General features: G+C 57.6%; 3 protein-coding genes across 3 annotated transcripts in view; 1 reads left to right on the forward strand and 2 right to left on the reverse strand.

Moving 5' to 3' along the window:
- Window positions 1-1539, reverse strand: part of STMN1 (stathmin 1) — a 5860-nt gene extending 4321 nt beyond the window's left edge. The window contains exon 1 of the mRNA XM_027705957.1: window positions 1478-1539. The gene's annotated coding sequence lies outside the window, so the exon portion shown is untranslated. The remainder of the gene's footprint in view (window positions 1-1477) is intronic.
- A 10904-nt stretch (window positions 1540-12443) lies between these two features.
- On the reverse strand, window positions 12444-17705 carry PAFAH2 (platelet activating factor acetylhydrolase 2). Its single transcript, XM_027705916.1, has 11 exons — window positions 17634-17705; window positions 16476-16575; window positions 16174-16321; window positions 15708-15804; window positions 15538-15606; window positions 15307-15421; window positions 13896-14009; window positions 13454-13545; window positions 13185-13355; window positions 12943-13091; window positions 12444-12737 (listed from the first exon to the last, which is right to left on the reverse strand). Exons 2-11 carry the CDS (start codon window positions 16557-16559, stop codon window positions 12643-12645), a joined length of 1134 nt encoding a protein of 377 aa, XP_027561717.1. The 5' UTR covers window positions 16560-16575; window positions 17634-17705; the 3' UTR covers window positions 12444-12642.
- Window positions 17706-20428: 2723 nt separating this feature from the next.
- Window positions 20429-27774, forward strand: EXTL1 (exostosin like glycosyltransferase 1). The gene is made up of 12 exons (XM_027705915.1): window positions 20429-20512; window positions 20709-21941; window positions 24842-24935; window positions 25018-25125; window positions 25556-25675; window positions 25761-25893; window positions 25977-26095; window positions 26353-26448; window positions 26550-26636; window positions 26794-26954; window positions 27030-27201; window positions 27284-27774. The coding sequence occupies exons 2-12, from the start codon at window positions 21007-21009 to the stop codon at window positions 27467-27469; spliced, it is 2211 nt and encodes a 736-aa protein (XP_027561716.1). The 5' UTR covers window positions 20429-20512; window positions 20709-21006; the 3' UTR covers window positions 27470-27774.
- The last annotated feature ends 18 nt before the right edge of the window (window positions 27775-27792 follow it).

A 27792-nucleotide genomic window follows, 5' to 3' on the forward strand; every position in this document is an offset into this window, starting at 1 on the left:
CCCCCATGAGTGGGGGGCGCGGGGGTCGGTCCCAACGCGACGCCCCCCGCGGCTCTGAGGGGCTCGCCGGGGTCGTAGCCCCCTCGTTGGGGTGTGGTTGTTGCTCCCCGCCCCTTCGCGGGTGGTGGGGCTCCCTTTGTCTGACGACAAAGGAGAGGGGCGCCCCGGGATGGGTGCTGTGGGCGGAGTGGGGGGGTCTGAGCACACAGCGGGGTGGTGGGAGGGGGGTGTGGGTGGGATGGATGGGGCTGGACATGGAGTTTGGGGCTGCAGATGCTTCATGGCCATGGGCACTGGACTCGTGGCCGTGGTCACCCAGAACCGTGGTCACCTGAAGACCATGGTCACCCCAGGGCCATGGTTATCTCAGGCCCATGGTCACCCAGAGCCATGGTCACCTCAGGGCCATGGTCATCTCACAGCCATTGTCACCCAGAGCCGTGGTCACCCAATTCCATGGTCACCCAGAGCCATGGTCACCTTGAGGCCATGACCACTTGCCTCAAGACCTTGACCACCTCAGAGTCACAGTCACCTCAGGGCCATAGCACCTACTTCAGGGCTTTTGGTCCCCTCAGGACCATGACCACTTACTCTACCTCAAGACCATGGTCACCTCAGAACCATGGTCAGCTCAAAGCCATGGCCACAGATCTTCGGGCCATGACCACCTCAGAGCCATGGTCACCTCAGGGCCATGATCTCCTGCACCTCAGGACCATGGCCACATACCTCAGAACCTCATGGCTCATGGTCACCTCATGACTCTTGGTCACTTCAGGACCATGGTCACTTCCAGGTCATCATCACCACTTACCCCGGGTCCATGATCACCTCAGGGCCATCGTGACCTACCTACGGGCATGGCCACCTCAGGGCCACTCAGTTACCTCAGGCCACAATGGCCTCAGGGCTCTTGGTCATCGCTGAGGGCCCCTTTGGTCACCTCTGGGTCAAAACCACCACAACCCAGAGAGGGTCTGTGGCTCTGACAATGCCTTGGCCCCGCAGTGTGTTTTGGGGGACAATGCCATCCTCTCCTTTGGGGTGACACCAGCAAGTTCAAGCACATCCAGAAAAGCCATTTCTCCTGCAGATTCCAGAGTATGGACAGAGTGGTTCCATAATGATGTGTCCTGGTCCTACAGGCTGCCCTGGGAACATTTCCTTCCCAGGATAACACTATTGCCAATCCCAGATAAGCTTTTCCCTCCCAAACATGCTTTAAAATGTTCACATGTTCCATTCAGAGGAATTCTGTACAATTCCCGTGGTGGTTTCCATCCTACAGTCGCTCCAGTTACAACAAGAGTCAATCCACACAAAAGGCAGATGGACACAGAACAGCACAAATCCACAGCCCCAGCTCAGCAACCTCCACACCCAAAATCCCAAATAAAGGACTTTTTGGGACCCCTCTTGTTGTGCACTCTCTTAAAACCAAGGATTTTGCACCAAAAAAGAAAAGAAATCTTACCTTGTGGAAGGTTAATATTGTGACAGAAAGGCAAAAAGCTTTCAAAACAGAGATTATTTTAAACACTTGCCCTGTTTTTTGCTGATCTGACGTCTATTTCCATGGAAACCACATCCAGCGCCGAGCTGCTAGAATTGGGAGAGGCTTCTGCCGGAGTGGGCACGGGAAGAGCCATTTTCCAGCAGCATGGAAGGACCTTTTTGTGGGACTGGAGGGATTTCAGGTTCAAAATCTGAAATCTGGTGGGGCTGCTTGGCCCTTTGGGATCATGCCTGGCACCTTCCCGGGGTTCCTGGCTCCATCCCAGGGAATGCACACCAGTGTCACCCACAACACACATGTTTTTCAACAAGACATCTTGAGTGCTTGGATGAAATGGCATCAAATGTTGCTGGAAGACAAAGCAGCCAAGAGCCCCTGCCATCAGCCTGTGTTTTACTTTATCATTTATTAATTATCACCCGTGTAGCTCAACAGTGTGTCGGAGGCTTTAATATTAATGCTTTTTAGCAAAATCAATGGGCTTATCCTGGGATGATCTCAGGATTTCCCAGAGGGAAACAAGGCTTCCTGGGCTCGGGGCTTTTGGTTTAGTACCTGTGTGATGGCCTTTAGTCAGCGCTCACCCCCCAGAGGGAGGATGATGAAATATCCTTTACAGCTTTTGAAGAAGGGATGGAGGCTGAGATAAATCTACTAGTCATGCCTGCTGTTCTCAGCGCTTTCCATCTTATTCCCTGTCCTCTCAAAGGGAAAAAAAAAGGGGGGGAAAAGAAAAGGAAAAAAAAAAAAAAGAAAGACCTGACTGTAAGTTACCTCCCCTTGCAGATTGGCTTTAAAGCCAAAAATATTTCTTTTGGGTAAGAACTGTCTTATGTAAGAGGCAACATGGTTTATTGACGAGAGGCACCGAGCTGGGAATAGGATTTGGGATCTGTTCTGAGCTCTGGCATTTTCTATGCTGTGTCACCTGGGTTGAGACTCTTTACCAACCCATTCTGGTGGTGCATCCTGCCCCTTATCACCCCCCTATCCCGACCACACCATGACCTGAGTAATGATCTGAGTAATTCTCTTTTAGGCCTTGGCTTTGACAAAGCCCAGGCTGAGCTCCTGTGAGCTTGTCAGGAACCCTGTCTGATCCTGGACAGTGTTGTGTTGTCTAATGACTTTCTTGCTTTTTTAATGAACATCCCTGGAAATTTTTGACTGAATAACATTTTTATTGTATAGTAAATCATATTTAGATGAGTGCTAAGTGTTAAGTTATAAAGTAAGTGCTGCTAAGTTAAGTCATAAGTGAAGTTAAGCATTGCCAGGCCTTTGGGCCATATCCCTTTTTGTCCTTATATCTTCTGTCCTTTTGTCTCACCTATCCCCCCACCCCACCACAACCACAACCTCCACACACACGGTCTTGTGTTTATTTCAGTCCAGACTGACACTGATTTTGGATTTTTGTGTGCTTTTTCTCAGTGTATTTTAACTGTTTAGTGAGTAGTAGAGTGAACCTTGCCACGAACTCTCTTGTGCTGTTGCATTTATATTAAACCTACTTTCACCGATACCTTTGCTGCTGATTTTTTGAGCGACCCTGAAACACTCACTTCACAACACCCCTTTACAACACCTGCCACAACTGGTTTGAATTTAAACCAAGATCTTTTGAGTATTATTGTGACGCAAAGAGAAACAACACCTCACAGCAGCTGGAAAGGCACGGGGACGATCTCATGTTTGGCCTCATTGCAAGAGTGGTTTTATTTTTGGAGCATTTCATAAAAGCCCCACTTGTTTACGTGGCACTTATTTTCGTCTGATCTCAAGGAGAATGGAGTATATGAAAAGCTTTTATTTAATCTGCATTTGATTTGTGTTTATCGACACATTTACTGCAATTCTAAACAGACTCTTCCTTCCTCCAGCCTTGCAGCATGTGGCTGTGGTAGTTTTTATCTACTGGATTCCTTATCACCAACAAAAGCATTTTTTTGCTTAAATTCCAGTTTTACCACTAGAAGAGCAGGCAGCAGTGGGAGAAATATCCTCCAACATGTCATATTTAGCCCCAAAACAGGGTTCGAGAAGGAAAATACCGTTTCAAGCCCAAATTTAACATCAGAAGGAATTTATGCCGGATGAATTTAGGCATCCTGAGGAAAATAAAGGATCACAGCAGAACCTGCAGAAGATATTCCCAGCGTAGAAAGGACAAAGGCTTTGTAAATTAGGAATATGACCAGTGGCTGTGACCAGTGAAGAATTTGAGCTGGTGATAACAGCACCCACTTAGAATCATTGCCCTCATGCATCTGGCAACCACTGTAAGAGCTCAAGGGGGGCTCATTCCCACCACAAACTAAATATGAGGCCCCTTGGCTTCATCTCAGCCCACTCTGCTCTTGGTCAAACAGATAAATCAAGGTCTCATAGGAGGGACTCCTGGTACCTGTGAATTTAGGACGTGACGTGACCAGATTTAGCACGAAGATTAAAGCATCTCCTCTGATGTGCTTATCAAAACATCCCACAAAGAGACTGACATAATTAGGTGACAACTCAGCCCACGGCAGCTCTTTTAACTTGCAAAAATATTTAATCTCCAATAAGGAAATGTGCTTTCTGAGTATTAAATTGCCAGCCTTAAGCGCTGGTGGTGGAGGGACTGACAGCTTATTTGTTAATAGGAGGATGTTTGAAAACACCTTGGTAAGTAATACTAGTAAGTGTTGGCTAAGGCTGGTAACAGTCACTGAGTTAGCAAAGTTTATTTTAAAACTAGAAATCCAATATATTATTTGACCTGAGTGGATCAGTTTAAGAGATTTAATAAATAACCTGATAGAGGAGACAGGAGTTAAAAGAAATGTTCTCTTGGCTACAAGATTTCTTTCTACCCATGAAATTCATTTTTTCCAACCCTAACAATTCTATGATTTTGTGTTTTTCAGTCTTTGTATTAACTTTGAGCCATTTTTTTCTCCCTCACTTGCAGCTTCCCCACCCTGACACTGGATGTGCCAATGTGCCCCTACCCAACAAAGGCCTTGCAAGGAAAATTAGTGGCCACAAAGGTCTCATTGGTCTTCAGATAAAACTGCATTTTAATCCAAATGCAGCCGAGTTGTCCACGGAATTAAGAATAAAACAAGACTTTTAGGGAGTGTCTCCCTCACAATGAAAGCTTTTCCACAGGCAAGAAGCGTTCAAGGTAATTGGTATTTGTTTACTAGAGGTGTTTAGGCTGATACTATATTTATGCTGAAAAACACCATTAAGAAAATGTTCCCTTCGGAATAAATTTGCACTTCCCAATGTGCTGTTGGAAGTAATTTAATTTTTTTCAAATCAGACAGGGTGCCTGGCTTCCATTGCCAGGTTGTTTCTCGAGAAATTCGCTCGAATCTGTTAATTCCTCCTTCAAATGAGACAAGTAAAAGTGCTCAGAACAGATGGAGACTGTGCCTGCAGCAACAGAGATGAAAATATTAATTAATTGCTTTGATATTGGGGCAATATAACCCTGAAATGTCACGTTCATCTCTTCAAATGCAGGCACATATTGCATGATACCCAAATACTGTGGTGAGGGGGGCTGACAAGGCTCTAGAGTAGAAGAAGAACATAAGCTGCTGATGAAATAAAGAGAGAGGCTCCAGGAGAACTCTGTTCCCCTTCCAAAAAATTCTCAAACACACTGAAACAGCCACAGACCCTAAAATAAGGTCAGGGGCTGTGGTACCCACCACGAGCACCTTCATCCTCAGGATGCTGAACAAGATCTGGTCTTTCCCCTCAATAGGTCCACCTGTGACCCAGCCTGGTCAAAGGAACAGCAGAATTCCCTTCCCAGCCTTCTGGCATATTTTTCATTCTTTGTTTCCTAAGAAAACGAGGGTTTACATGTTCAAACTCCTTCTGTATCTCTGCCTGGTCCTCTCCCCCTGAAGCTTTTAGCTTCAGTCCCTGCCACTCCGATAAATATGGATAAGAGCTTGGTGACATGAATTCCACAAGTTTCTTGAAAACAGATGGTTGGGGAGAGGCAAGAGCGCGGAAAAGGCTCCAGCACAAGCCCAACTATTATTAGAGAGCAGAGATTTCACACCAGGCAGAGCTCTCACAGCCACTCCCTCGAGCAGGGATGGTTTCAGAGCTGTTTTGTTTCCTTCCTGGCACCAGCAGATCCTGCGGGACATTCCTGTGCAGGTGTGTTCTCCTGGCAAATATAAGGACAGATCCATGTGGGTGCTGGCTCCCAGCTCCACTACATCCAGAGACACGTGTTGGAAGCTGTCCTGGAGATCTCCTCACGTTGCTTCCCCCCTCTCCAGTCTCCCAACCGAGCCAGGAGCCTCGACCCATTTCTCTGAGTCCTCCCTGCTTTTCCCTCTCTGCTCCAAACTGGAGCTCACAAATTTGTATTTCCATATGGAGCACCAAGAGCTTTGCTATTCAAGGAAGCCTGTAAACATCTCACTACCAGGGGTTCAAAAATAACTGTGCTGCTCTGAGCTGCATCACCCTGTGGTAGTGAGGGGCTGGGGAGAAGGACAGAAAAAAAGGTATTATGGGGTGGTTTCTTTGGTGTATGAACCAACAGAAGAGGTACTAATTAGATTTCAAAAGTGTCAGAGTCAGCCATTTCAGCTGGGATACAGCAAAGGAGACGGTGTGATTCTGACAACCACATGGAATAGCAATGCATGGGGAAGGCATAAAATATTCAACAGCCATAGAACATTCCAGTAAAGGCATTTGCTTTGGATCTTTGAAAATAAGGTGGGGAGGAGGAAGAAAAGCTGGGTATAGCGCTAATTATTCCCCAGTTCCTAATTAGTTCCCTGAATTTAAAATATGGATTCAGCTCCACCAGCAGCTCAGCAAGTCCTTTGTGCTATTAATACTTCCCTGGCGTGATATGGTTAAAAATACTCCCACCCTTTCAAGCGAAAATGTGGCTTGGAAGTGTCACGATGGGAGGAGTTCAGGGATGGAAATCCTCTTAAAGGAATATGACTTCCCCAACATCAAATAAACAGTATGAATGAGCTTGTAAAAGCCCCCAGACTGAGCCTGTTCCCACAAAGAGCAAACCTGAAAATAATTCTCAGCGCAGAGCCCTTGGGCCGCCTGATATCAGAGCGGTTTCCCTGGCAAAAATCAGTGCACAGCCAAATGGGAACAGGTTTTTATTTATCAGGAAACCTGCTGCCTGAGGAGCAGGTGGGTTTGCAGTTCTCAGGTGCCTGAGTCCTTCAGACACACGGCACGAGGCTGAACTCCGATCAAAAGGCAGGATTTTGAAGTGTTCCCCCTTCCTCCCACCCCGGGAATGCAGAAGATCCCAACCCCACCCAGAGCAACAGCCATTTTCCCCTGGAATTCTATAGGTGTTTATGGGTGAGATCCATCCAACACTGTGGGCAGAATAAAATGTGCCTCTTCCCAAAGGATTTGTGAGACAAGGAAACAAGCCTGGGGCAGGGGGAGAGTGTTTATGGCACCTTTTAACTTCAGTTTGAGGAGTCCAGATTTGTGTTTCCACAAATCTGTTTTAGGTCCCCTCAGGAAAATAAGCAGCTCCCCTCCCATCTCCACCGACAGTTCTGCATCAAAATGGGTTAATTCCTGCTCAGTTCCCCTGGAATCTCAGCAATACCAGCACGGAAACAATACCTGCACTTAACATTTGCTCCGTGCTGTTTGATCCCTTTTCCCCCTACTAATTTGTGGCTGTAATAGATCAATATATAAATTAAAAGACAAAAGAACCTGACACAGCCACTGCAGGCTGTGAGGGCAGACAAAGACAGCCTTTCTAGTGGAAAAACACCCCTGTCTTCCAGGCAATAAAGGCAGCAAACTGCTGCTGTACAGCAAAATCCACATCCAGAGAGACACCCTTAGGCACTGGGCAACATAAATTTTAATTAAATTTTTAAAATTTTAATTAAATTAAAAAAAAAACAACCCCCCAAAACAAACCCCAACCAAGGCCTTGAGTGATAAAAACATCAGAGAGCCACTATCAACACGAGGGGCCAAGGCAGCCTGAAGTTGGTGGTTTGGGGTGTCCAGTGCCACTGTGTCACCCAGGGATGGGTGCTGACAGTCTCAGTACCTTCCCACACCTCGGTCTGCAGTGAAAATATAAGCTAAAGGGCTAAAAAGGAGGATGAGACATTTGGAGTCTCCTCCTTGCCCAGCTCCCTGCTCTCCCCCTCCCCATGCTGGGGTGCAAGGCAGGAGCCCAGCTGAGCTCAGCCTGCCCTTCCTAAAATGAGGGAAAGCTGAATATTGACCAAAATGGACCATTTCAATCTGTTTCAGCAGCTTTTTCAGAGTAGCCTGGAACTGGAGAGACCTCACACAGCTCCTTCTGTCCTCCAACACTTCAGTTTCCCCCCCAATCCTTTTTTCTCCTGTTTATTCAGGAATCATCTCTAGGTCAGCAAGAGACCGCTCCAGCCTGAAATGGGGCTTCTGCTGCAGAGTAAAAGCTGTCAGAAAAAACAGTTGTGCCCCCCAAACCTCCTCAGTGCTGCTGGGTGAGGGGACAGGAGCCCTCTTGGCCCAGGGTGCTGTATTTTGAAGGGCAGGGAACTCGTCAAGCACCACACCCGGAGCGCAGAGCATCGAAGCTGGACCAGCACGTGCCCAGCTCTGCATCCCAAGGGCCTGTCCTGCCCCAGATCCCAGCGTGGGAGGAACTTGGGAAGATGACAGCACTGAGCTGAATCCCTCGTGACTGCAGCATTCGGGGCTTTCAGCTCGAGGGTTCGGCAGCAAAAACTCGCTTCGGAAATCAGGAAACTCGATTTTCCTTTGGAACGTCACCCAAGGCAAAGTTTTGATATTCCAAAGAAAAAAAAACAACATAAAAGCCAAGTATATACTCACCAATCAAAGGAATTCTGCTGGAGAAGGTGCTGCCCAGGGTTTGGGTCAGCACTGCACCTCTGTCCAGGCTGTTCTTCGAGGCTGGTTGTGGGCACTGAGCTCCTGCACCAGGGTTTGTGTGTTCTCACTGCACACACTGGGCTCAGCTGGCAGGGTGCTGGACCTTCACAGCCTGTTGTGAGTCCAGGCCTTACTGCTTTCCTTAAAAAAAAAAACGAGAAAAAGGAAAAAACCAAACAAAACAAACCACCACCACCACCCCCCCAAAGCGACAGCGTTACGGTAATTACAAGGAGGTTTAACACGCCTCGATTTGCATTAATTAAATCAACGGGGAGGCTTCAATTGAAGCAAATGAGGTTTTCTGTACACGGCGGCAAACGCTGGAGCTGGGAACTCCAGTTTGCTGCCTGGATGTGCGGCGGGATGGGGAGGGACCTGCCGGCTGCGAGGGGCTTCCCAGGAGGGAGGGAGCCGCGGGCAGGATGAGCTGAGGGTGGGGAGGATGAGGAGAAGACTCTCAGCTCTGAGATGTGAAGAGCTCCAAGCCGGGTCTGTGCTGACACTGCCGGATTTGAGCCCGGGGAGTGGAAAGCTGTGGAGCTGGGGCAGTTTGGAGAGCGGAGGTTGCTGCTCTGCGGGGGTAAGCCGTGGGTAAGAGGAATGTTTCCATTCATACCCCGGCCCTGCTGCAAGCACAGCTGTGAGGGGAATATAAATGGGCAGCAGGGTGGGTTGTTTGGTTTGGTGTGTGGTTTTTTTTTTATTTTTATTTTTAAAGCCACCAGTTTGAATATTGAAGCAGAGCTGACACACTGGAATGCTTGGCTGGACGTGAGCCCTTCCAACACCCACCTCTCCAGGGCAGGGCAGGGCCAACCTGCAGGGGGGTGCTCCCAGGGCTGACCCCACAACTTAACAGAGTCAGTGTTTCCTTCCCACGTCCCTGAGAAACAAAATCCATGTGGATTTAGGGCTCTAAAGCATTCTAGTTCACATTCAAACCCAAACCTTTGGGTTGGAAGGACACGACCAGCCCAGAGCTGGTGCTGGAGGGGTGCGGTGGCAGATCGGATCCTGGGACAGCCCTTAACCCCTGCCTTTTTTGCCAGAAAACCTCCCAGTGTGGCACAGGCAAGCCTGGAGCAGCCTGGGACACCCCAAAGAGGGGAGGGCTGTCCCCTCTGGTCGCTGGCCTGGGCAAGTGGCAGGGACTGATGTTCAGCCTCTGCCCATGGCCGGCCTGGGAAGCACCAACAGAGCTGTCCCAGCCCCTTGCTTTCCAACCTCTCAGGGCCAGCAGAGCAATCCCAGCAAGCTGGGACTTGGGGATGTGCTGGTTGTGGCTGGGGTAGAGTTGATTTCCTCCACAGTAGCTGGCCTGGGGCTGTGTTTGGGTTTGTGCTGAACACAGGGTTGATAACTCAGGGATGTTTGGTTGTTGCTGAGCAGCTCTTGAACAGTGTCAAGGCCTTTTCTGCTCCTCATATCACCCCCAGTGACCAGGCTGGGGGTGCACAGGAAGTTTGGAGGGGACACAGCTGGGACAGCTGACCCTGACTGACCCCAGGGCTATCCCAGCCCATACAGCCCATTCTCAGTGTATAAAGAGGAAAGAGAAGGCAGGGGGGACCCTGGCAGTGATGGCATTTGCCTTCCCAAGTCACCCTTAGGCAGTGGCTGAACCCCTGCCTGCCCATGGGAAGTGGGGAATGAATTCCTGGCTTTCCTTTGCTTGCACACACACAGCTTTTGCTTTCCCTATTAAACTGTCTTTATCTCAACCCACGAGTTTCCTCACTGTTCCAACTCTCTCCCCCATCCCACTGGATGGGTGGGAGCGAGTGGCTGCGGGGGGGGGGGGCTTGGATGCCAGCTGGGATTAAACCACGTCAGGGAAAACACCTTCCTGGTGTGCTCTGCTGGGATTTGTGCCACATCTTTCACACACGCTGCCTCCGGCCCCGAGGCTGGAGCACGTAATGGAGATCTGGAGCAAAGCACTGCTTGGGAGGGAGCCTGGCTGAAGAGATGGCTCCAGGCTGGATTTTAAAGCAGATGCAATAAGTCAGTGAATTAGGAAAACGCCCGGAGAGAGGGCTCCTGCACCATCACATCCCACAGAGAGCAGAGAGAGGCCGATGGAACGGAGGGAGGAGGGTGTCTGCCCTGCCCAAGTGACCCCGGGGCTTTTTCTAACTCTTTCTGGCAGGATTTTCCTCCAGCGGCACAAAAATAATTGGGAAAGTGGTTCTGTTTGGCTCTGGAGTGGGGGGCGAAGGGATGAAGGGCCAGGCAGGAGGATATCTGCCTGTTTCCCTGCTCCCCCAGCCCCCTGGGTACTGGGGATGGGAATAAGCAGCTTCCCATGAACCGAAGGGTTAATGGATGTCAGACACCCTCCGAGAAGAGTCTGTTTCTGCCACCCCCTTCTGAAAGCCTTTACATAAGAGTCTTGCAGAATTTATAGCCTGTCTCAGCTGTGCCACCACTGGGCTGCTCCCCTGTGGCTGCCAGAGCAGATCCCCGGCCCTGCTAATTCCGGAGGAAAATGGGATTTGATTTCTCCACCAGTCACTGTCTCTCACTGTTAAAAGGGGACCTGACGGGCTCTGTCCTTCCCCCCCGGGCTCAGCCACACGATTCCTCACACACATCGACCTTGAATGTCCCCCACCCACCCCCAGCATCGCAGCAGAGGACTGTCTCCATGGGCTGTCACAGCTGAACCCAGGGCTGGAAACAGTATAAAACATTCAAAAATAAATATCTGGAAGCCTTAAAAGCAGCAGGGCCTTGTGGTCCAGTTCACATCAGTCCTTTGTGTGTCACTGGGGAGCGGAGGAGACACTGAGTGATGTCCTCCCTGCTGCTGCACGGTGCTGTGCCTTCCCCCGAGGCCACCCCGGATCATCCTGGAGCATCTTCAGCCCCAGGGCTTGCCCTTGGCTGAGAGTGGCTGTGACACAAACAACCCAGGCACCAGAGGAGTGAAATTCTGCTTTTCCATTCCCTTTCTTCCCCTGGAAAAGTGTTTTGCTGGTACCCACGTCACCCGCTGTCACCAGGAGGGGATCAGCACCACCCAAACCCCGTCTCCTCCAGCCTCTCCTCCTTCCTTCCCCCAGGAAATCCTGCCTCCGCGTAGCCCCAGGCGCTGTCTCTGCAGCTTCTCCCCGGGATGGCAGGAGATGGAGCAAAGCCGGAGCCGCCGCCGTCCCCCCCGGGTGTGTCCCAGCTGGAATCCCGCGCCGCGGCGGGGACAATGCGAAAGCAGATGGTGTGTCGGGAGCCGGGATGTTCCCGGCAGCTGCCGAGCCGGCGTGTCCAGGATCCCTGCTGCCTCTCCCACCCCAGTGCCAGCCAGGACCCTGGGGAGAGGCTCCAGTGGGGTAGATCCATGCGGCTCCACCAGCTTCAGCCCTTCCTCGGGCTGGAAGTGTCACTTTTCATGCTGCACAGCTTGGACGGGTTGTTTTCCTTCCATCCCTGAGGCCAATCCCAGTCCCTATTTCACATCCCTGTGCTGCTGAGGTGTTCAGAGACACCTCCTTCCAGCCAGCTCGCCCTTTCTTTCTTTCCCCCTCCAGATTCTCCTCTTTCTTTCCCCCTCCAGATTTTAGGCATGAAGGCAGCCATCTGGGCAGCTTTCCAGGACTATGACAGGATTTTCCTTACTTCTGTGCTTGGAGCCCTGATGCTGCATCTCTCCATTCCAGATCTTTTGGCTGTGACTGAACTACCCCCAACCCACAGCAAACAACCCCCCTCCCTGCTCCTGCCAGATGTGCCCCAGCTGCAGCAGATCCAGCGAGGGATCACTGCCCACCCACTCCACGTGCAGGAAGGATCTCACCTTGTGCCCAGGTGAGGCCCTGGCACAGGTTGCCCAGAGAAGCTGTGGCTGCCCCATCCCTGGAAGTGTCCAAGGCCAGGTTGGACAGGGCTTGGAGCAACCTGGGCTAGTGGAAGGTGTCCCTGCCCATGGCAGGGGGTGGAACGAGGTGATCCTTAAGGTCCCTTCCAATCCAAACCAGTCTGTGACTCTACGACAGCCAACCCAGTCTTTATCCCTGCGGATTTTATTCCCTTTGCCCCACAGCCCTCGCTGCAGGCACATGAGCAGGGAGGGCTCTCCTGGCATGTTCCATGACATCCTGTGAGCACCTTCCCCAGCTCCTGCTCTCCCCATGGGCCCTCCGCCCTTCCTGGCTCCTGCATGGATCGTTCTGGGTGAGGAGTGAGCTCTGACCTCGGAGCAGCTACAGGTTGGACCGGCAGAATGGCACTTCTGGAACAACCGAGTCTCCCACGCCTTCCAGGAGGTCATCCCACTGATCAAACTCCTCTTCCAGGTCTGCACGGGGCACAGATGGTTTGGAGGTTGCTACAGCCTCATCAGCCCGACTCCAGGGGTCACAGAGGAGCAGCCACCCACCCCCTTTGCTGTGGGAAGCACCGATCCCAAGCCCAGCGAGGCAGCGGCCACCCCGCAGCCCCCCACAAGCTGGGGAGCTCTCCTGCCCTCCCCAGTCCCTGAACAATGTGCCCTCCACCCGTACTGAGGTGCCTCTGCAGGAAGGCCAGAGCTGCCTGGCTGGTGATGGCCAGAGCCTTGTTGGGGTCGAGGGTCCCCCTCGCGCCGAAGATGCGGCTGATGAGCTTCCCGGGGAGAAAGGCAAAGTCAGTCTGGCTCTCGTGCACGGTTCCCCTGGACAGGGAAGGGATGTGCTTCAGTGGGAGCTGGGGAGAGGTTCCCCTGCCAGCACACAGCCTGTAGGTGCTCCCTCCAGCCCCAGCTCACAGGACGGTGATAATCTTCGTCTGGCTGTTCCTGGAGCTCAACCTCTTCATTTTGGCAACGCTTTCCGGAGTCTGGAACTTCTCGGTGTTGATGAAGAGCACGGGCCTGGGCACCTCTGGGTACAGCAGGTTCTCCAGGGGGAACATCCAGGCGTCAAGAGCCACCGCGCACCTGCAGCAGGACGGACACCCACCACGGCTTCCCTTCCCACCAGGATGAGTCACGTGTCCCTGGAGCTTCTGCAGCCCCTCATCCCTGCCGTGGCTTACCTGAAGCTGGGCTCTTTCACCAAGGCCAGCACCGCTGTCACCCCACCAAAGGAGTGGCCCATGACGGCCACTTTGGCCAGATCAATGTTGCCCTGCGAAAAGGAGAAGGCTGAGCCCAAACCTCGCTGCAGGAGGTCCCTAATTAGGGAAAAAAAAGCCAAGGGAGGATCAGCAAAGTCCCGCTGTGAGGGGGGAAAACGCCGTGTCCCATTTTCACTGCTGGTGTGACAGGACCTGGCTTCCCAGCATCCACGGGGGAGGGAAGGGGAAGAGAGGCTCCAGGAACCCGAGAGGTGGAAAGCTGTGGCTCTGCACGGACCCTGCCTGTCCCAGGAGGAAAAGCCTCAGGCAGCAAGGACTGATCCTGCCACCAAAGGAAACATGGACCCCCCGTCCCCACCCGATCTCCAGCAGGTCCTTTGGCACAGACAGACCCAGGTACCTTGAGCACGGAGAGATCCAAGTCCTGGTGAAGGATGTTCAGGACGGATTTTCCACTGGTGATGTCCTTGAAGAGCCGGAGCGCTCGCACACACTCCTCTGCTCTCTGATGAACCTGGCAGCCAGAGCCACCCCTCCCCTGGTTAGCCCAGCTCCTCCAACCCCCAAATTTGGGGTCAGATCCTCCCCTCAGTGCCCACCCATGCTCGTCCCTCCAGTGCTTGCACCCGACAGGGCTTTCCCTGAATTACAGCAAAGTGAGAGGCTGCAGCTCCCACAGGGATGCAGTGGATTTATTGGAGTGGTTTCCTTTTGTTGCTTGCTTTTAATTTGCTTAATCTGATAGCAGAGATGGCTGGAGATGAGCAAAAGCCTCTGCTCCAGCGAGGAAGAAGGGAAGGGAGAACCCAGGATCCTCCTCAGCTGCCCCCTGGCCGAGCCTGCTGAAGCCACCCACCAGTCCAAACCTCTGTGGGGAGCCCAGACCCCCCACCCCAGCCCAGTTGCCAGGGGCAAACCTGGGCATCCCCCTAAAGCCCAGCTCAGGGGCTTCATCCAGGAGCAGCTCAAATGCCCAAACAACTCAAGGAGAGGATGCCCTGACCTGGGGCCACTTTGGGACCCCCTCCTCTTCCTCTCCTAAGGACACCAGCGCTGTTGGCTGTGCACATTTAAGGTGACAAGTGACAAAAAAACCCCAGTGAAAACCTCTCTCCTGCTCCCTCTAACACAGATGCCACAACGGAGGTTGACCTGGCAACTATTTCCTTCTGTTTATCATTTATTTCTCACTCACCCTCAACATTTACACTCACAGGTTCATCTTAATAAGAAAACTGTTTCCCTTGTCTGTGCAATGGGCCGTGAGACAGAGGACACACAAAAATAACAGGCTGGGAGGTGATTTAAGGCTGCCAAAAGCACCTCCAACCACCACGGTTCCTAGAGAGAGTTTTTCTACAACCAATCTTCACTCGCTGTTGTCCTTTTAAATGAGGCAGAAACAAACAGAGGGGGGGAACTTGGCTCAGCAGGAAACCTTCCTGCTTCCCAGCAAGCAGCTGTCCGGGATAATCCCGGAGAGACAAAAATCCAAGCGTGAACAAACCCAGCAGCCGGTGCGGAGCTGGGCTGGGCACAGAGCCCGGCTCTCCCTGGGGCGCAGGGGACATTATCCAGGGACATGGCAAAGCCCAGCCTGGCTCCTGCCAGGGTCAGCTGGAGCCGGACAGACAGACCCCATGAATGCAGAGAGAAACAGGTTGACCAGATTTTTCTCATCTCCAAGGAGAAAGCTCAGCCCTGGCATCACAGTGATACGGGATTGGGAAGGGCACAAGATGAAGATCCCAGGGATGCAGGAGGGATTTCACACCTCCCCGTTGCCCACCCTGAACCCCCCACCCCGGTACCTGCTTGTTTCTGAAATAAAACTCCTTCTGCCCCTGGGGCACCCGTTGGAAGGGGATCCACTCCTCTCTCCCAGCCTCTGCAGTGCAGAAATAGGTGGTGGCAGCAGAGTGGTCCCTGCAGTGGTAGGAGGGAAGGTGGGCATGTCATAGGGGTACCAGAAACTCCCCAGAGCACCATATCCCCCCAGCCCTGGCACAGCAGCTGAATTTGGTGGGGACCAGGGCACCCACCTGTGCTCCAGCGCTGCCACCACAAAGCCCCAGGACGCCAGTTCTGTGCAGACAGAGGAGTACAGGGTCCTGCAAGGGAGACCAGGAGAGTCAGGGCAGGTCTGAGCAGGGCCAAGGGCAGCCCTGGACACCCAAATCCCCATCCCAGCCCTGCTCAGGACTCATCCTACCGAAAGGCTCCCAGGCCATGGGAGAAGATGATCAGGGGGTACCCACTGCTGCAGGGTTTGAAAGGCCCATTCCAGCTCACTGGGACTCTGCAGGAGCCTGTGGGGAGGAGAAACCCCCAGGAAAGGGGGGACACGGGCAGGAGAAACACCCAGGAAATGGGGGACACGGGCAGTGGGGTGTTGTTGCTGCAGCAGGTCCCTGCTCAGCTCCAGCCCTGCCTGTAGCATCCAGCCAAGCACAGGGGATGGGCTTGAGCTCTGCTCAGGGAGTGGGTCCCTAAGGAACCCACATCAGGGAGTGGATCCCTAAGGAACCCACATCAGGGAGTGGGTCCCTAAGGAACCCACAGCAGGGAGTGGGTCCCTAAGGAACCCATATCAGGGAGTGGATCCCTAAGGAACCCACAGTAGGGAGTGGGTCCCTAAGGAACGGGGAGCACCCAGGGTGGGGGATGACCCCCCTCACCGATGGTGATGCTGAGCAGGGCTGAGCACCAGCGGCGCTGGAGGGTGGAGTCGGCCAGCCCGGCACAGTACTCGGAGCGCGGGATCCAGAGCGGCTCCGTGGCCCCTGCCCGGAGCAGGCAGGGGTAGAAGAGGCGGAGGAAGAGGCCCTGGGGGAGAGAAGGGAAAGGGGGACACACTGGGGACAGCACAGACTGTGGTGGCCGTGTCCTCAGCGAAACCAGCTGGCTGCAGCCAGGCATGGAAGCCTGTCCCTGCTCCCATCCCGATCCCTGTCCCCATCTCCACCCCTGTCCCCCGTACCTGCCGGGTGTGGCCCACCATGACATCTGTGCAGCCCACGTGGTGAGGTCCCTTCCCCCGGGGCAGTGCCAGCATCCCCCCCATGCTGCCACGGCCGAGCCTGGGCAAAGACAGGGGGTCAGCGTCTGTCCCCTCCCCGACTCGCTCCCTGCTCCTTCCCTCACCCCTCTCCCATTGCCCAGACCCCGGGCAGCCCCCCAGCACCGTGCCAGCAAAACCCACTGGCAGCAAGGGGAGAAACGAGGCTCCCAATTTCCCTCCTCTCCTCAAATTCCCACGGGCACAGCCCCTCGGGGCTGCTCAGGGATGAAACCCCCCAGTTCCTCTCCCAGGGGCTGCCAGAGCAGGACGGTGGGGCAGACCCTGCCCCAAGCCCACCCTGCTGAGGGTCCCCCTCCCCACTCGGGGACACGAGGGCTGGGGGAGGCAGAGCTGGGGTGACACCGGGGACGTGCGACCAAGGGGTCAGTGCAGGGGTGACACTCACGGGAGCCACTGGGCATCCCGAGGGGACGGGACTCTGCATTCCCCCCTCCCCAGTGCAGAACTACAGCTTCCAGCAGCGCCCGGGGCTGGGGAACCACAACTCCCAGCATGGTCCTGGCCAAGGACCACAGCTCCCAGTATGCGCTGGGTCCTCGGACTACACCTCCCAGTATGCGCAGCTGAACTACAGATCCCAGTGCTTCCCAGTGCCCTTCTCCCAGAGCCCTTCCTGCAGCTCCCAGTGCTCCCCCCAGCGCCCCCAGTTACCATCGCAGCTCCCAGTACTTCCCCAGCGGCCAGTGCCCTCTAGCTTCCAGTGTCCCCCAGCTCCACCCCAGCTCCCAGTGCTTCCCGCAGCTTCCAGTGTCCCCCAGCTTCACCCCAGCTCCCAGTGCTTCCCGCAGCTCCACCCCAGCTCCCAGTGCCTCCCGCAGCTTCCAGTGTCCGCCAGCTCCACCCCGGCTCCCAGTCCCCTCACCCCCGCAGCTCCCAGTGCTCCCCAAAAGCTCCCAGTGCCCCTAACCCGAGCTCCCTCTGCAACTCCCAGCGCCCCTCCCAAGCCCTCCCAGCTCCAAGTTTCCTTCTGTGCCCCTCCCTCCCAATTCCCAGCAACAACTCCTCCAGCCCCCAGTATCCCCCAGCCCCCCTTTCCCCGTCCCTCCCCGCACTCACCAGTACGCCGGGTCACAGCTCCCACCACGCCCCAGTGAACTCTGCACTACAGCTCCCAGTGCCCCAGTGCACGTGGACTACAGCTCCCAGTGACAGGAGTCCCAACCCACGGCTCCCAGTGCAAAATCACAGCTCCCAGTGCCATACAGGACACAGCCCCCGGTCCCACCAGTGCAAAACCACAGCTCCCAGTGCTCTCAGTGTAAAATCACAGCTCCCAGCGCCACCAGTGCAAAATCACAGCTCCCAGTGCTCTCAGTGTAAAATCACAGCTCCCAGTGCCACCAGTGCAAAACCAAAGCTCCCAGTGCCCCCAGTTCCAGGGCACAATCCCCGTCCCCCATCACAGACACAGCCCCTCCGTGGGGAGCTGTAGAGGGCCATGCCTGTGGGCAGCACCCCAATCCCAGGGCTCCCATGTCCCTGTCTGCACCCAGCCGGGTTCCTGCCCCCAGGATCGTCCTCGTGTTTCCCCCTCAGAGCCCAGAGGTGTTCCGGGGCTCCCACTGCCCATCCCCGCAGTTCCTGTCCTTCTCTTAATCCGCTTTCTGGAGCTAAAGCGGCCCCGGGGCCCCATTAATCCCCTCTGCGGCCAGGGATTAATTCCCTGCGGGCCGGGCGGGCCAGGCCAGCAAATAAATATCCAAAGATTTGGTAAAAAACGTCCCTACCAAGCTCCCCCACACACAGTCCCACTCCAGGCTCCCCATCCTGATCCCCTGGGTGCCTGGGGAAACTGAGGCACGGGCTGGGAGCTGGACGGGGCCCTGGGCACTGTCACTGTGTGTGTCCCCTGGGTCCCACCTGGCTGCTGGGGCAGGGAGAGGGGACCCCAGCCCGTCCCCCCCAGCACAGCCCCCCCAGAGGCCGATCCAGCCACATGCTGAGGCTGGCCGGGTCGTTACACCCATGGATGGGATCCAGCGCTCCGTCGCGTCCCGGCTTGCCCGGCCGGCGGGAAGGGCGGCTGGAGCGGCCGGGAATGCCAGGACAGGGTGGGAGAGGCGAGCCCCAACGTGCCCCTGCTGCCCGCCCCAGCCCACGCCTGGCTTCCCGAAATGGGGCTCAGCCCCCTGCCAGCACCCCCACATTGCCCTGGGAGAGGGTCCTGGCTGGAGGTGATGGGCGCCGAGTCGGCTGCTCAAGATCATCTTGCTCTTGCCTCCAGTCGAGCCCAGCGGGACTGTGGGGGTCCCACTGGTGAACCCCTGGGGTGCCTGTGATGTGGGTGTCACTGGGGACCCCCGCACTGGGCTCACACAATGTTCACAAGGACTTTCTTTAAAAGGATTAACTCAGCCCACGGCCCCTGCTCGGCTCCTCTTCGTCACCCCACCAAGACTTCTCCCTCTGATTTGGGGGGGTCAGGCCAGGCTGGGACCCCCATCTCTGCCCCCTAAGAAGGTGAACCCCACAGTCCACCCCCAGCTTTGTGCTATGGGTGCTGGGTGTGGCTGGGTTGGGGGCTGGCAGTGAGGATACAGAGGGGCTCGTCCTTCCTGCCCCTGCCTGGGGGGTCAACTGGGTGCGTCACTGCAGCCTTAGGGGTGTCGTTGGAACCGCGGGGGTCGGCGAAACCCGGGAGTGTCCTTGGAGCCCCGGGGTATCCTTGGCAATGGGGATTGCTGGAGCCTGGGGGTGACATGGAAGCCCTGAGGTGTCACTGGTGGAGGTGGCCCCAGATGTGTTCCTGCCCCTGCTCCCCATCGCTGCCCCACCGCGACCCTATTGCTGCCCTACAACCGCCCCGTCCCTTTGGGGGTCCCCCGAGGGGCTCCGGGGACAGAGAGACCAGCGGGACGGGCCGCTCCCCTCGGGGGTCTCAGCGGCACCGGGTGACACGGGGACAGGGGTCGTGGGTCGGTCCCCGAGGGGGTTCCATTTTTGGGGGGGGGGGAGGCACAAGGACCCTGCGGACCCCCCCGGGGCAACCCCCGGCGCGCGCGGGGATCCCCGTCCCACGTGGGCGCAGCCAATGGGAAGGCGCGGATGGGGCGGGGCTCTCCAGACCACGCCCACCTCGCCGAAACGGCAGCCAATGGGAGGCGGGTGGGCGTGGCCGAGCGCGGCGATGTGGGCGGGGCGAGGGCGCGGGGTAACAGATGCGGGCGGGGGGGGGCACGTGGAGTGCGGGGGTGACGATGGACCACCGGGACCGGCCGGGAAACGGGGCCGGGAACTGACCGCGGAGGGACGGACAGCCCGGGAGACAGACAGGCGGACAGGGGACAGCCAGCCCGGAGGGGGACAGGGGACAGCCAGCCCGGAGGGGGACAAACGGACAGGGGACGGCCAGCTCCGGGGGGAGAAGGGGGACAGCCAGACCGCGCCGGACAGACAGACTGACAGGGGACAGCCAGCCTCGGGGGAAACGGGGACAGACAGACGGACAGGGGGAAGCCGGCCTCGGGTGGGGACAGACAGACTGACAGGGCACAGCCAGCCCCGGCGTAGAAAGGGGACAACCATCCCAGAGCATGACAGACAGACGAACAGAGGACAGCCAGCCCAGAGCAGAATAGACAGACGTACAGGGGACAGCCAACCCCGGGACGGGGGACAGTAGGACAGGCAGCCACGAGGGGTGCAGGCAGCCGGGGTCTTGCACAGGCAGCCTGTGGGACACAGGGACAGAGAGGGACAGACGGACAAGGTGACAAGGGGGTGCACATCCCCAGCCCTCCCGAACCCGGGGCTGCGCGGAGCCTCCCGCGGCAGCTCCTCCGTGCGGCCGCGCACCGGGAGCCCCGCGGGGCGGAACGGCGGCCGCTCCGCCGCCTTCCCCGGCCAGGGATGCAGCCCGGAGCCGCGGGCAGCCGGGGATCGGGACTGCGGGGCACGGCGGCCCGACACCCACCCGGGGCTGCGTGTCCCCGAAGGTAACGGAGGGACCGAGCAGGGAAGGAGCGGTTGGAGATAGGGGGGCTCCGGTGGCAGCGGGAGGGTTTATTCCCAGGTTTTTATTCCCAGGGGGCTGGGGAGGGGGGGTCCTGCCGCAGGGATGTGTGGGGCTGCTTGCGGCGACACGGTTGGCGGCGACAGGACGGTGACGGCGCGACCTCTCCCCTTCTCCAGGGATTTGAAGCTGAGCCAAGCGATGGAAATGTCATTGTCGCGGCACGGGAGCCCAGAGAAGTGAGCGGCCGGGACACCTCTGCTCCGCGGCTGGAGAGCAGGACGGTCCCGAAAAACCAGCACAGCCCTGGGCAGAGGGGGCAGCAAGTGGGGTTTGTCACAGACTGCAAGGACACAGGACAACACCTGGGGGCCGGGAGCTGTCCCACCACCCACCTGGGCTTTGGGACATCGGCCTTTCCACCGGACTCTGGCACCCGTCTGAGCCCGATGAGGAGCCGGGGCTGTGTGTGAACCTATGCAGACCAGGAAGAAATACATTTTCCTGACTTTCCTTGCCTCTTGGCTCCTGCTTTTCTTCTTCTTCGGAGACCAGCTGCGCCGTCTCTCTTTCTTTTCTGGGAGGAAAGCCGAAGCCCGGAGGAACTGGCCCCGCTGGACGGATCGGTCCCTCCTCAAAAACTTCGCGGACCCCGAGGAGCTCCAGAGGGATGGGGACCCCTCCCTGCTGTCCCCCCGGGAGCGGCGGGCGGCATGGCTGAGCGTCTACAAGAGCAGCAGATGCCGGATGGAAACCTGCTTCGACTTCTCCAGGTGCGAGAGGAACGGCTTCAAGGTGTTCGCCTACCCCCGGGAGAGGGACCAGCCCACCTCGGAGAGCTACGGCAAAATCCTCGCCTCCATCGAGCGCTCCCGCTACTACACCCCCAAGCCCGAGGAAGCCTGCCTCTTCATCCTCAGCATCGACACGCTGGACCGCGACCACCTCTCGGCTCAGTACGTCCATGATGTCGATGAGAAAATCCGCGGATTCCCGCTCTGGAATGGCGGCCGGAACCACCTCATCTTCAACCTCTACTCGGGCACCTGGCCCAACTACACTGGAGACCTGGGCTTCGACATCGGCCAGGCCATCCTGGCCAAGGCCAGCTTTGACACCGAGAGCTTCCGGCCCGGCTTTGACGTCTCCATCCCTCTCTTCTCCAAGGACCACCCGCAGCGCGGTGGGGAGAGGGGGTGGTTGTATCAGGACTCGGTGCCCCCGAAAAAGAAGTACTTGTTGGTGTTCAAGGGGAAGCGGTACCTGACCGGCATCGGCTCCGGCACACGGAACGCGCTGCACCACATCCACAACGGGAAGGACATCATCTCCCTCACCACCTGCAAGCATGGCAAGGACTGGGAGAAGCACAAGGACACGCGCTGCGACAAGGATAACGTCGACTACGAAAAGTGAGTTGGAGATGGGGCATGAAATGTGGGTCTGGGGGGAGTGGGACACCCCACAACTGTTCCTGTCTCTCTGTGTGCCTGCCTGTGGTGGCCGGACCTCCAGGGAGGGAGGTTTTGGGCTCTCCCAGAAATAGATGAGGGTTTCATGGCCCAGTGGGGAGCGAGACACTGAGTGCTCAGGGCTTTCCCTGCATTAAAGTTGGAGTAATCTGGTGAGAGCGGCTCTTATCTGCAATCGCTGCCACCGCCTCTAATACGATTTCCCTTTTCCCCAACACTGATGAATGACGCTTTTCTTCTCCCCCCCCCTCCCGCCCTCCCTCAACATAAACGTTTCTCTTGGAGATGAGCCCAAAACATCCCCCCTCACTGGCTCCACTAAAAATCCCACAAAACTGCTGGATCTGTGGGCACGCCAGTGGGGTGGTGGTGGTGGGTGGGGGTCCCCCTGCATCCTCCATCACAAATGGATGTGGTGGCAGCAGCATGTGATGGAAAAAGTGGGGGGACAAAGTTTTGTGAGTCTGGGGGGGTTCCATGCGGAGAGAACACATGGCAGCTCCTCATCTCTCCATCCTGCTACTTGGGACCCATCACCAGCTGCCCAATCTAGGGCTGGTAAACACAGACCCCATCCCGCCAGCGATGGGCAGGTCCCCATCCCATTGCCTGAGGACATGTCACAGCCACCCTGTCAGAGAGCAGATGGGGAGAGACCATGTTGGGCATCATCCTCAAAGCGTCTTAGGAGGTGCTGGGAGGTAAAAGTGGAGCTGGGGTGCTGGCACTGGGATTAGCTGCTGCCCCAGGATGGCTCATGCACCACGTGGCCCCGTCTGGAGGGTGCCACCAGCCCAGCAGGGTCAGCCCTTGCAGCAAGGTCTTTTTGGGATGGGGCATTGCAGGGTGATGGGGCTGACGGGACAGGGGTCCAAGGTCAGCCCCGCGCCATGCTGAGGGGCAGTGGGATGAGAAATCCCCCCGTCTGCCCACCCAGGTAATCCCCTAATGCTGTTTGCAAATACAGGGAGATTTACACCTCTCCCAAGATGGCTTTAGGCAGCGGATAGATGGGGAACACGTGGCACAGGGCAGTGTGCTCTTGTGTGACCCAGAGCCTCCACCACCCCACTCGTCCCTGTGGGACACTGGGCAAAACGCCATCGGCATCTCCATCGCGCCGGGCCAGCTCTACCCAACCTCCGTGGGGATTGATGCCCTCCTGCCCTGGGAGATGTTCCCAGACTTGGACAGGGGACAAACCAGCAGGGAGGGGACACACCACAGTTGGCAAAGCGAGATTCCAGCTGCCCCGTCCACGCAGCATGTTGGGGACATCGGGTGCTGTCACAGTGGAGGCAGCACGGGGAGCAGAGGAAGGCCTTGCTGGGGGTTCCATCATCCTCCTCGAGCCCGGTCTGCGGGGGGGAGGGACGCCAGAAACAAACTGGTTCTGTGCTGGGATAAAGGGTGGCTTGTGGCAGCGCTGCGGGCAAGCCCTGCTGCCGGCTGCCCCGGGTTTGGAGCGATCCAAGCGCGTTGGGAAAGGCTCTCTGGAGCCGACGGTCCCCGGTGGCACCGTGCCTGGCCGGAGCCACGGAGGGGCCTGGCGAAGGGAGCGCGGCGGGCGCCCGTCCCGGCTCCTAACAAAACAAGGAAGCCCTGACGGCCGTGATTGCCCGGAAACCGCAGCAGCGTCAGGAGCGAAGTATTTCCATCGGGAGGTTTTGGCCCCGCAGCCCGGCCGGCGCCAGCCTCCCCACGACACTGCTGGAGAGGGGAGGCTGCCCCCCGGGATGTGCCCCGCTGCCCACCCAGCCCCGGCGGTGGGAAAGGTTCCCTCGAGGTGCTGGGGGCCGTGGCTGGGTCTGGGGTCCCCGAGGAGTGGGTGGCAGCAGTGTCTGGCCCCGGGAATGTGGTTGTCACTGCTGTGGTTTCGCGGGGGGGGGGGGTCTGGGTGCTGTTTGAGCCGCCGTCACCCCTCCTGTTGGGTGTTGGGTGTCAGTGAGTCAGGGTGCACTAACGAGGCTTTTGGCATCCGCTGGGACAGTTTGACCAGAGGTGGGTTTTATTGTAAAACGCTGTGCCTTGGCATCGGGGCTGATTTCCCGCATCCCAGAGTGCTGGGATGCCCCGGGGTGCTCCAGCACTGTGAGGGGACACATCCTCAACTCCCAGGCTGGCACCAGCACCACGTTCCCACTGCAGGGAGACCCTTCCTCCAGGGGACCAGCATGCTTCAAGGAGTTCTTTGGTCTCCCGCCCCCGCAGCTGGACCACGCACATCCCCCCCCAACCCATCCAGGACCCGGCTGCCCCGTCCCTCCCTCCCCGCAGGCAGGAACAGACGGGGTCTGTCCCGACTCAGAGTCAATATTAGATTTTCCGGCGCGGTCGCAGGGACCCGGCAGCGGACGCGCCTCTCCCCACCACGGCACAGAAGGGGCTTTCATAGCCCCACGGGCAAGCCCGACCCGAGGGGGCCACGCTGGCTACACCCGCTGGCCCCCCCCGAACGCTGCCAGGGCAGGCAGGGCTGGTCCTGCCCGGCAAGTCCGGGCACGGCAGAGGAGTCGCCGCAGTTTCGGGCTTGGGGGTTCGGGTGGTGGCTTTGCGTGGGGTTTCATTACCAGAGCGTGGGGGGAGCAGGGTCACGCCTTTGAAGGCACCGGGGTCCTATCCTGACCCCCCACCTGTTAAGGGTGGCACATCACCCAGGGCATGTCTGCTCCACCAGCCCCGTGGAGCCGGGGATATTCAGAGCCAAAATCAGCCCCAGTCAGTCCTAACGCTGCCCTGGGCTGGTCACACACACCCTGCAGGTGCAAGTGAGACCCCCAGAATGCTCATGGATTGGGACTGGGGGTCATTCCTGACTCCCACCCCATCTCCCATCCCAGGTTCGACTACCAGGAGCTGCTGCACAACTCCACCTTCTGCATCGTGCCCCGGGGCAGGCGCCTGGGCTCCTTCCGCTTCCTGGAGGCTCTGCAGGTACAGGGTGGGCAGGGGGACAGGGGACCCCCTCCTTAGGGTCTGGGGGCCTCTGTCCCAGCCCTGTGGGGTCCCATCACAGGCCGCCTGCATCCCCGTGCTGCTGAGTGACGGCTGGGAGCTGCCCTTCGCCGAGGCCATCGACTGGGGCAAAGCTGCTGTCGTGGGCAGTGAGAGGCTCCTGCTGCAGGTACCGTGGCTGGATCCTGCCCCAAAAGGGCACAGGGGACGCCAAACCTTAATTTCAGTGGTGGTGGAGCCCCCAGCCAAGTCCAGGGGTGAAACCCCTGTGGCCAAGTGTGGCAGCTCTCATGTAGATGGGTGCAGGAGAATCTCATCCAGCTTGGAATGGGGGTCCCATTCCATCTGCAGCCCTGGGGCATTGTTCATCTTGGGGGGGGTGACCAAGACCCATCCCAGACTCAAACCCTTGGAGGTCCTGGGCCAGATCCTGCTCCAGAGAGAGGAGATGCAACACCACAGTGGAGTGGTGGCACAGCATCCTTGCCTGGGGGCAGGGGGGTTTCCCTTGGGATGGTTGGAGATGGTGGAGGCAAGGAGCCCTGCTGGGGGGCTGGGTGGTGCTGAGAGGAGAAACCAGCTCCCCCCTGCCTTCACAGATCCCTTCTGCCGTCCGCTGCATCCACCCGGAGCGTGTGCTGGCTTTCCAGCAGCAGACCCAGTTCCTGTGGGATGCATACTTCTCCTCTGTGGACAAGATCGTGCACACCACGCTGGAGGTGAGGCCCCCCCACCCCAAACTTCCCCTCGTAGCTCCCGGGGTCACAATCAGGGTGCTGGGAGCATCACTCCGGCCTCTGGCAGATCATCAAGGACCGTCTGTCTCCGCACCGTTCCCGCTCCCGCTTCCTCTGGAACACGCTGCCTGGGGGGCTCCTGGTCCTGCCCGACTTCTCCACCCATCCTGGGGATTTTCCCTTCTACTACCTGCAGCACGGTAGGATCCCACCTGTCCCCTGCTGATCACGGCAAACTCAGTGCATGCCACAACGTCTGTCTTCTCTCACACCCTTTTTTCAGGCTCCAGCCCCTCCGAGAAGTTTACAGCCTTCATCCGGGTGGTCTCACAAGCGGGTTCCCTCTCCCAGCCCATCCTCAGGCTCATCCAAGCCGTCTCTGCATCCCAATACTGTGCCCAGGTGGGAAGAGCTGAGCCCTGCCCTACCTGGTGCAGCTCCCAGGGATCCAGCAGGAGGGATGGGGCAGGGTCCCCTGGGTTGGGAAGGGGATGGATGGGTTTAGGGGTTGGAGGGGGTGGCTGATGTTACCTTTGGGTGGGCAGAGCTCTATCCCCAGCCCCCTGGGGTGGAGGTGGGACCACCTGGGGGTTTATCCTGGTCCAAACTGCCACGAGGTGATTTTGGGATGAGCAGACACACTTGTCCCCCCCCTGCAGATCCTGGTGCTGTGGAGCTGCGAGAAACCACCACCACCGAGCGGGAAATGGCCCCAGACCACCGTGCCTCTGACCATCATCCAGGGCAGGAGGAAGGTGAGAGGAGCTGGGATGCAAGGCAGGGAGCCAGGACGGGGGCAGGGAGCTGGGACACCCACCCCATGGCACAGCCCAACCGGCCTTTCCCCCCTTCATAGCTCAGCGACCGCTTCTTCCCCTACACGGCCATCCAGACGGACGCAGTGCTGAGCCTGGATGAGCACACCAGCCTCTCAACCAGCGAGGTGAGGCCGCAGGCACCACGGTCCCTGATCCCTCAGATGCTCACAGGGCTGGCGGGAGCAGTGCCTGCTGTCCCATGTCCCCATACCCTCTGGGAGAAGGCAGGGGTGGCGGTGGGTGACCCACGGTGGGTGACACCGTCCCCCCACCCCGTGCCAGGTGGACTTTGCCTTCGCGGTGTGGCGCAGCTTCCCTGAGCGCGTCGTGGGCTTCCCCGCCCTGAGCCACTTCTGGGACCCCGAGCAGGGGCGCTGGGGCTACACCTCCAAATGGACCAACGAGCTCTCCATTGTCCTCACCGCCGCCGCCTTCTACCACAGGTACCCGCCCGGGGAGGGGCTTGTGGGCAGGGGAATTTGGCCACATCCTGCCCCCTCACCTCGCCCCCTCTCCAGGTACTACCACAGCCTCTTCACCGAGTACCTGCCGGCGGGGCTGCGGGAGCTGGTGGACGGGCTGGCCGCCTGCGAGGACATCCTGATGAACGTCCTGGTGGCCGCCGTCACCAAGCTGCCCCCCATCAAGGTCGCCCAGAGGAAGCAGCACAAGGACACAGTGCCCCAGCAGGTAGGGTGCATGGGCGGGGATGTGGGGACCCCCCCGAGCGGGGAGTGCAGCCCCTCAACCCCCGCGCTCTCCCTCTGCCAAGGTGAAGGGCACGGCGGGGGCGGCCGGCAGCCGGCGTTTCTCCCAGCGGCAGGACTGCCTCAACCAGCTGGTGGACTGGTTTGGTTACATGCCCCTGGTGTCCTCCCAGCTGCGCCTCGACCCCGTCCTCTTCAAGGACCAGGTCTCCGTCCTGCGCAAGAAATACCCACGCTTGGAGAAACCCTGAGGGCTGCCAGGCTGCTCTGGGTGCCCTGCTCCCGGCACACGGAGCCCTCTGGGAGCAGGTGGTTGCTGCTGCTAACGGGGTTTTACTCGTTATTGGGTTTTACCAGTGCAATAAAGGAGGGTGGAGAGGCAGAGTCTGTGGCTGTAGAATGTGGGGAGCACTGGGAGCACTGGGAGGGCTGGTGTTTGAGTGCACCATTGCTTATGCATTTGGCACCTTGGGAATAACCCGGGCAGCTCCTGGCTGCACATACAGCTCCCCCAGCCCCGCGGGGAGGGCGAGTCCTTCACCTTCCTGAGGGCAAACAGAGGAGTGATAAGAGG

Source organism: Neopelma chrysocephalum, unplaced genomic scaffold (genome assembly GCF_003984885.1).
Source record: "Neopelma chrysocephalum unplaced genomic scaffold, ASM398488v2 Primary Assembly neopelma1_361, whole genome shotgun sequence".
Lineage (NCBI taxonomy): Eukaryota > Metazoa > Chordata > Aves > Passeriformes > Pipridae > Neopelma > Neopelma chrysocephalum.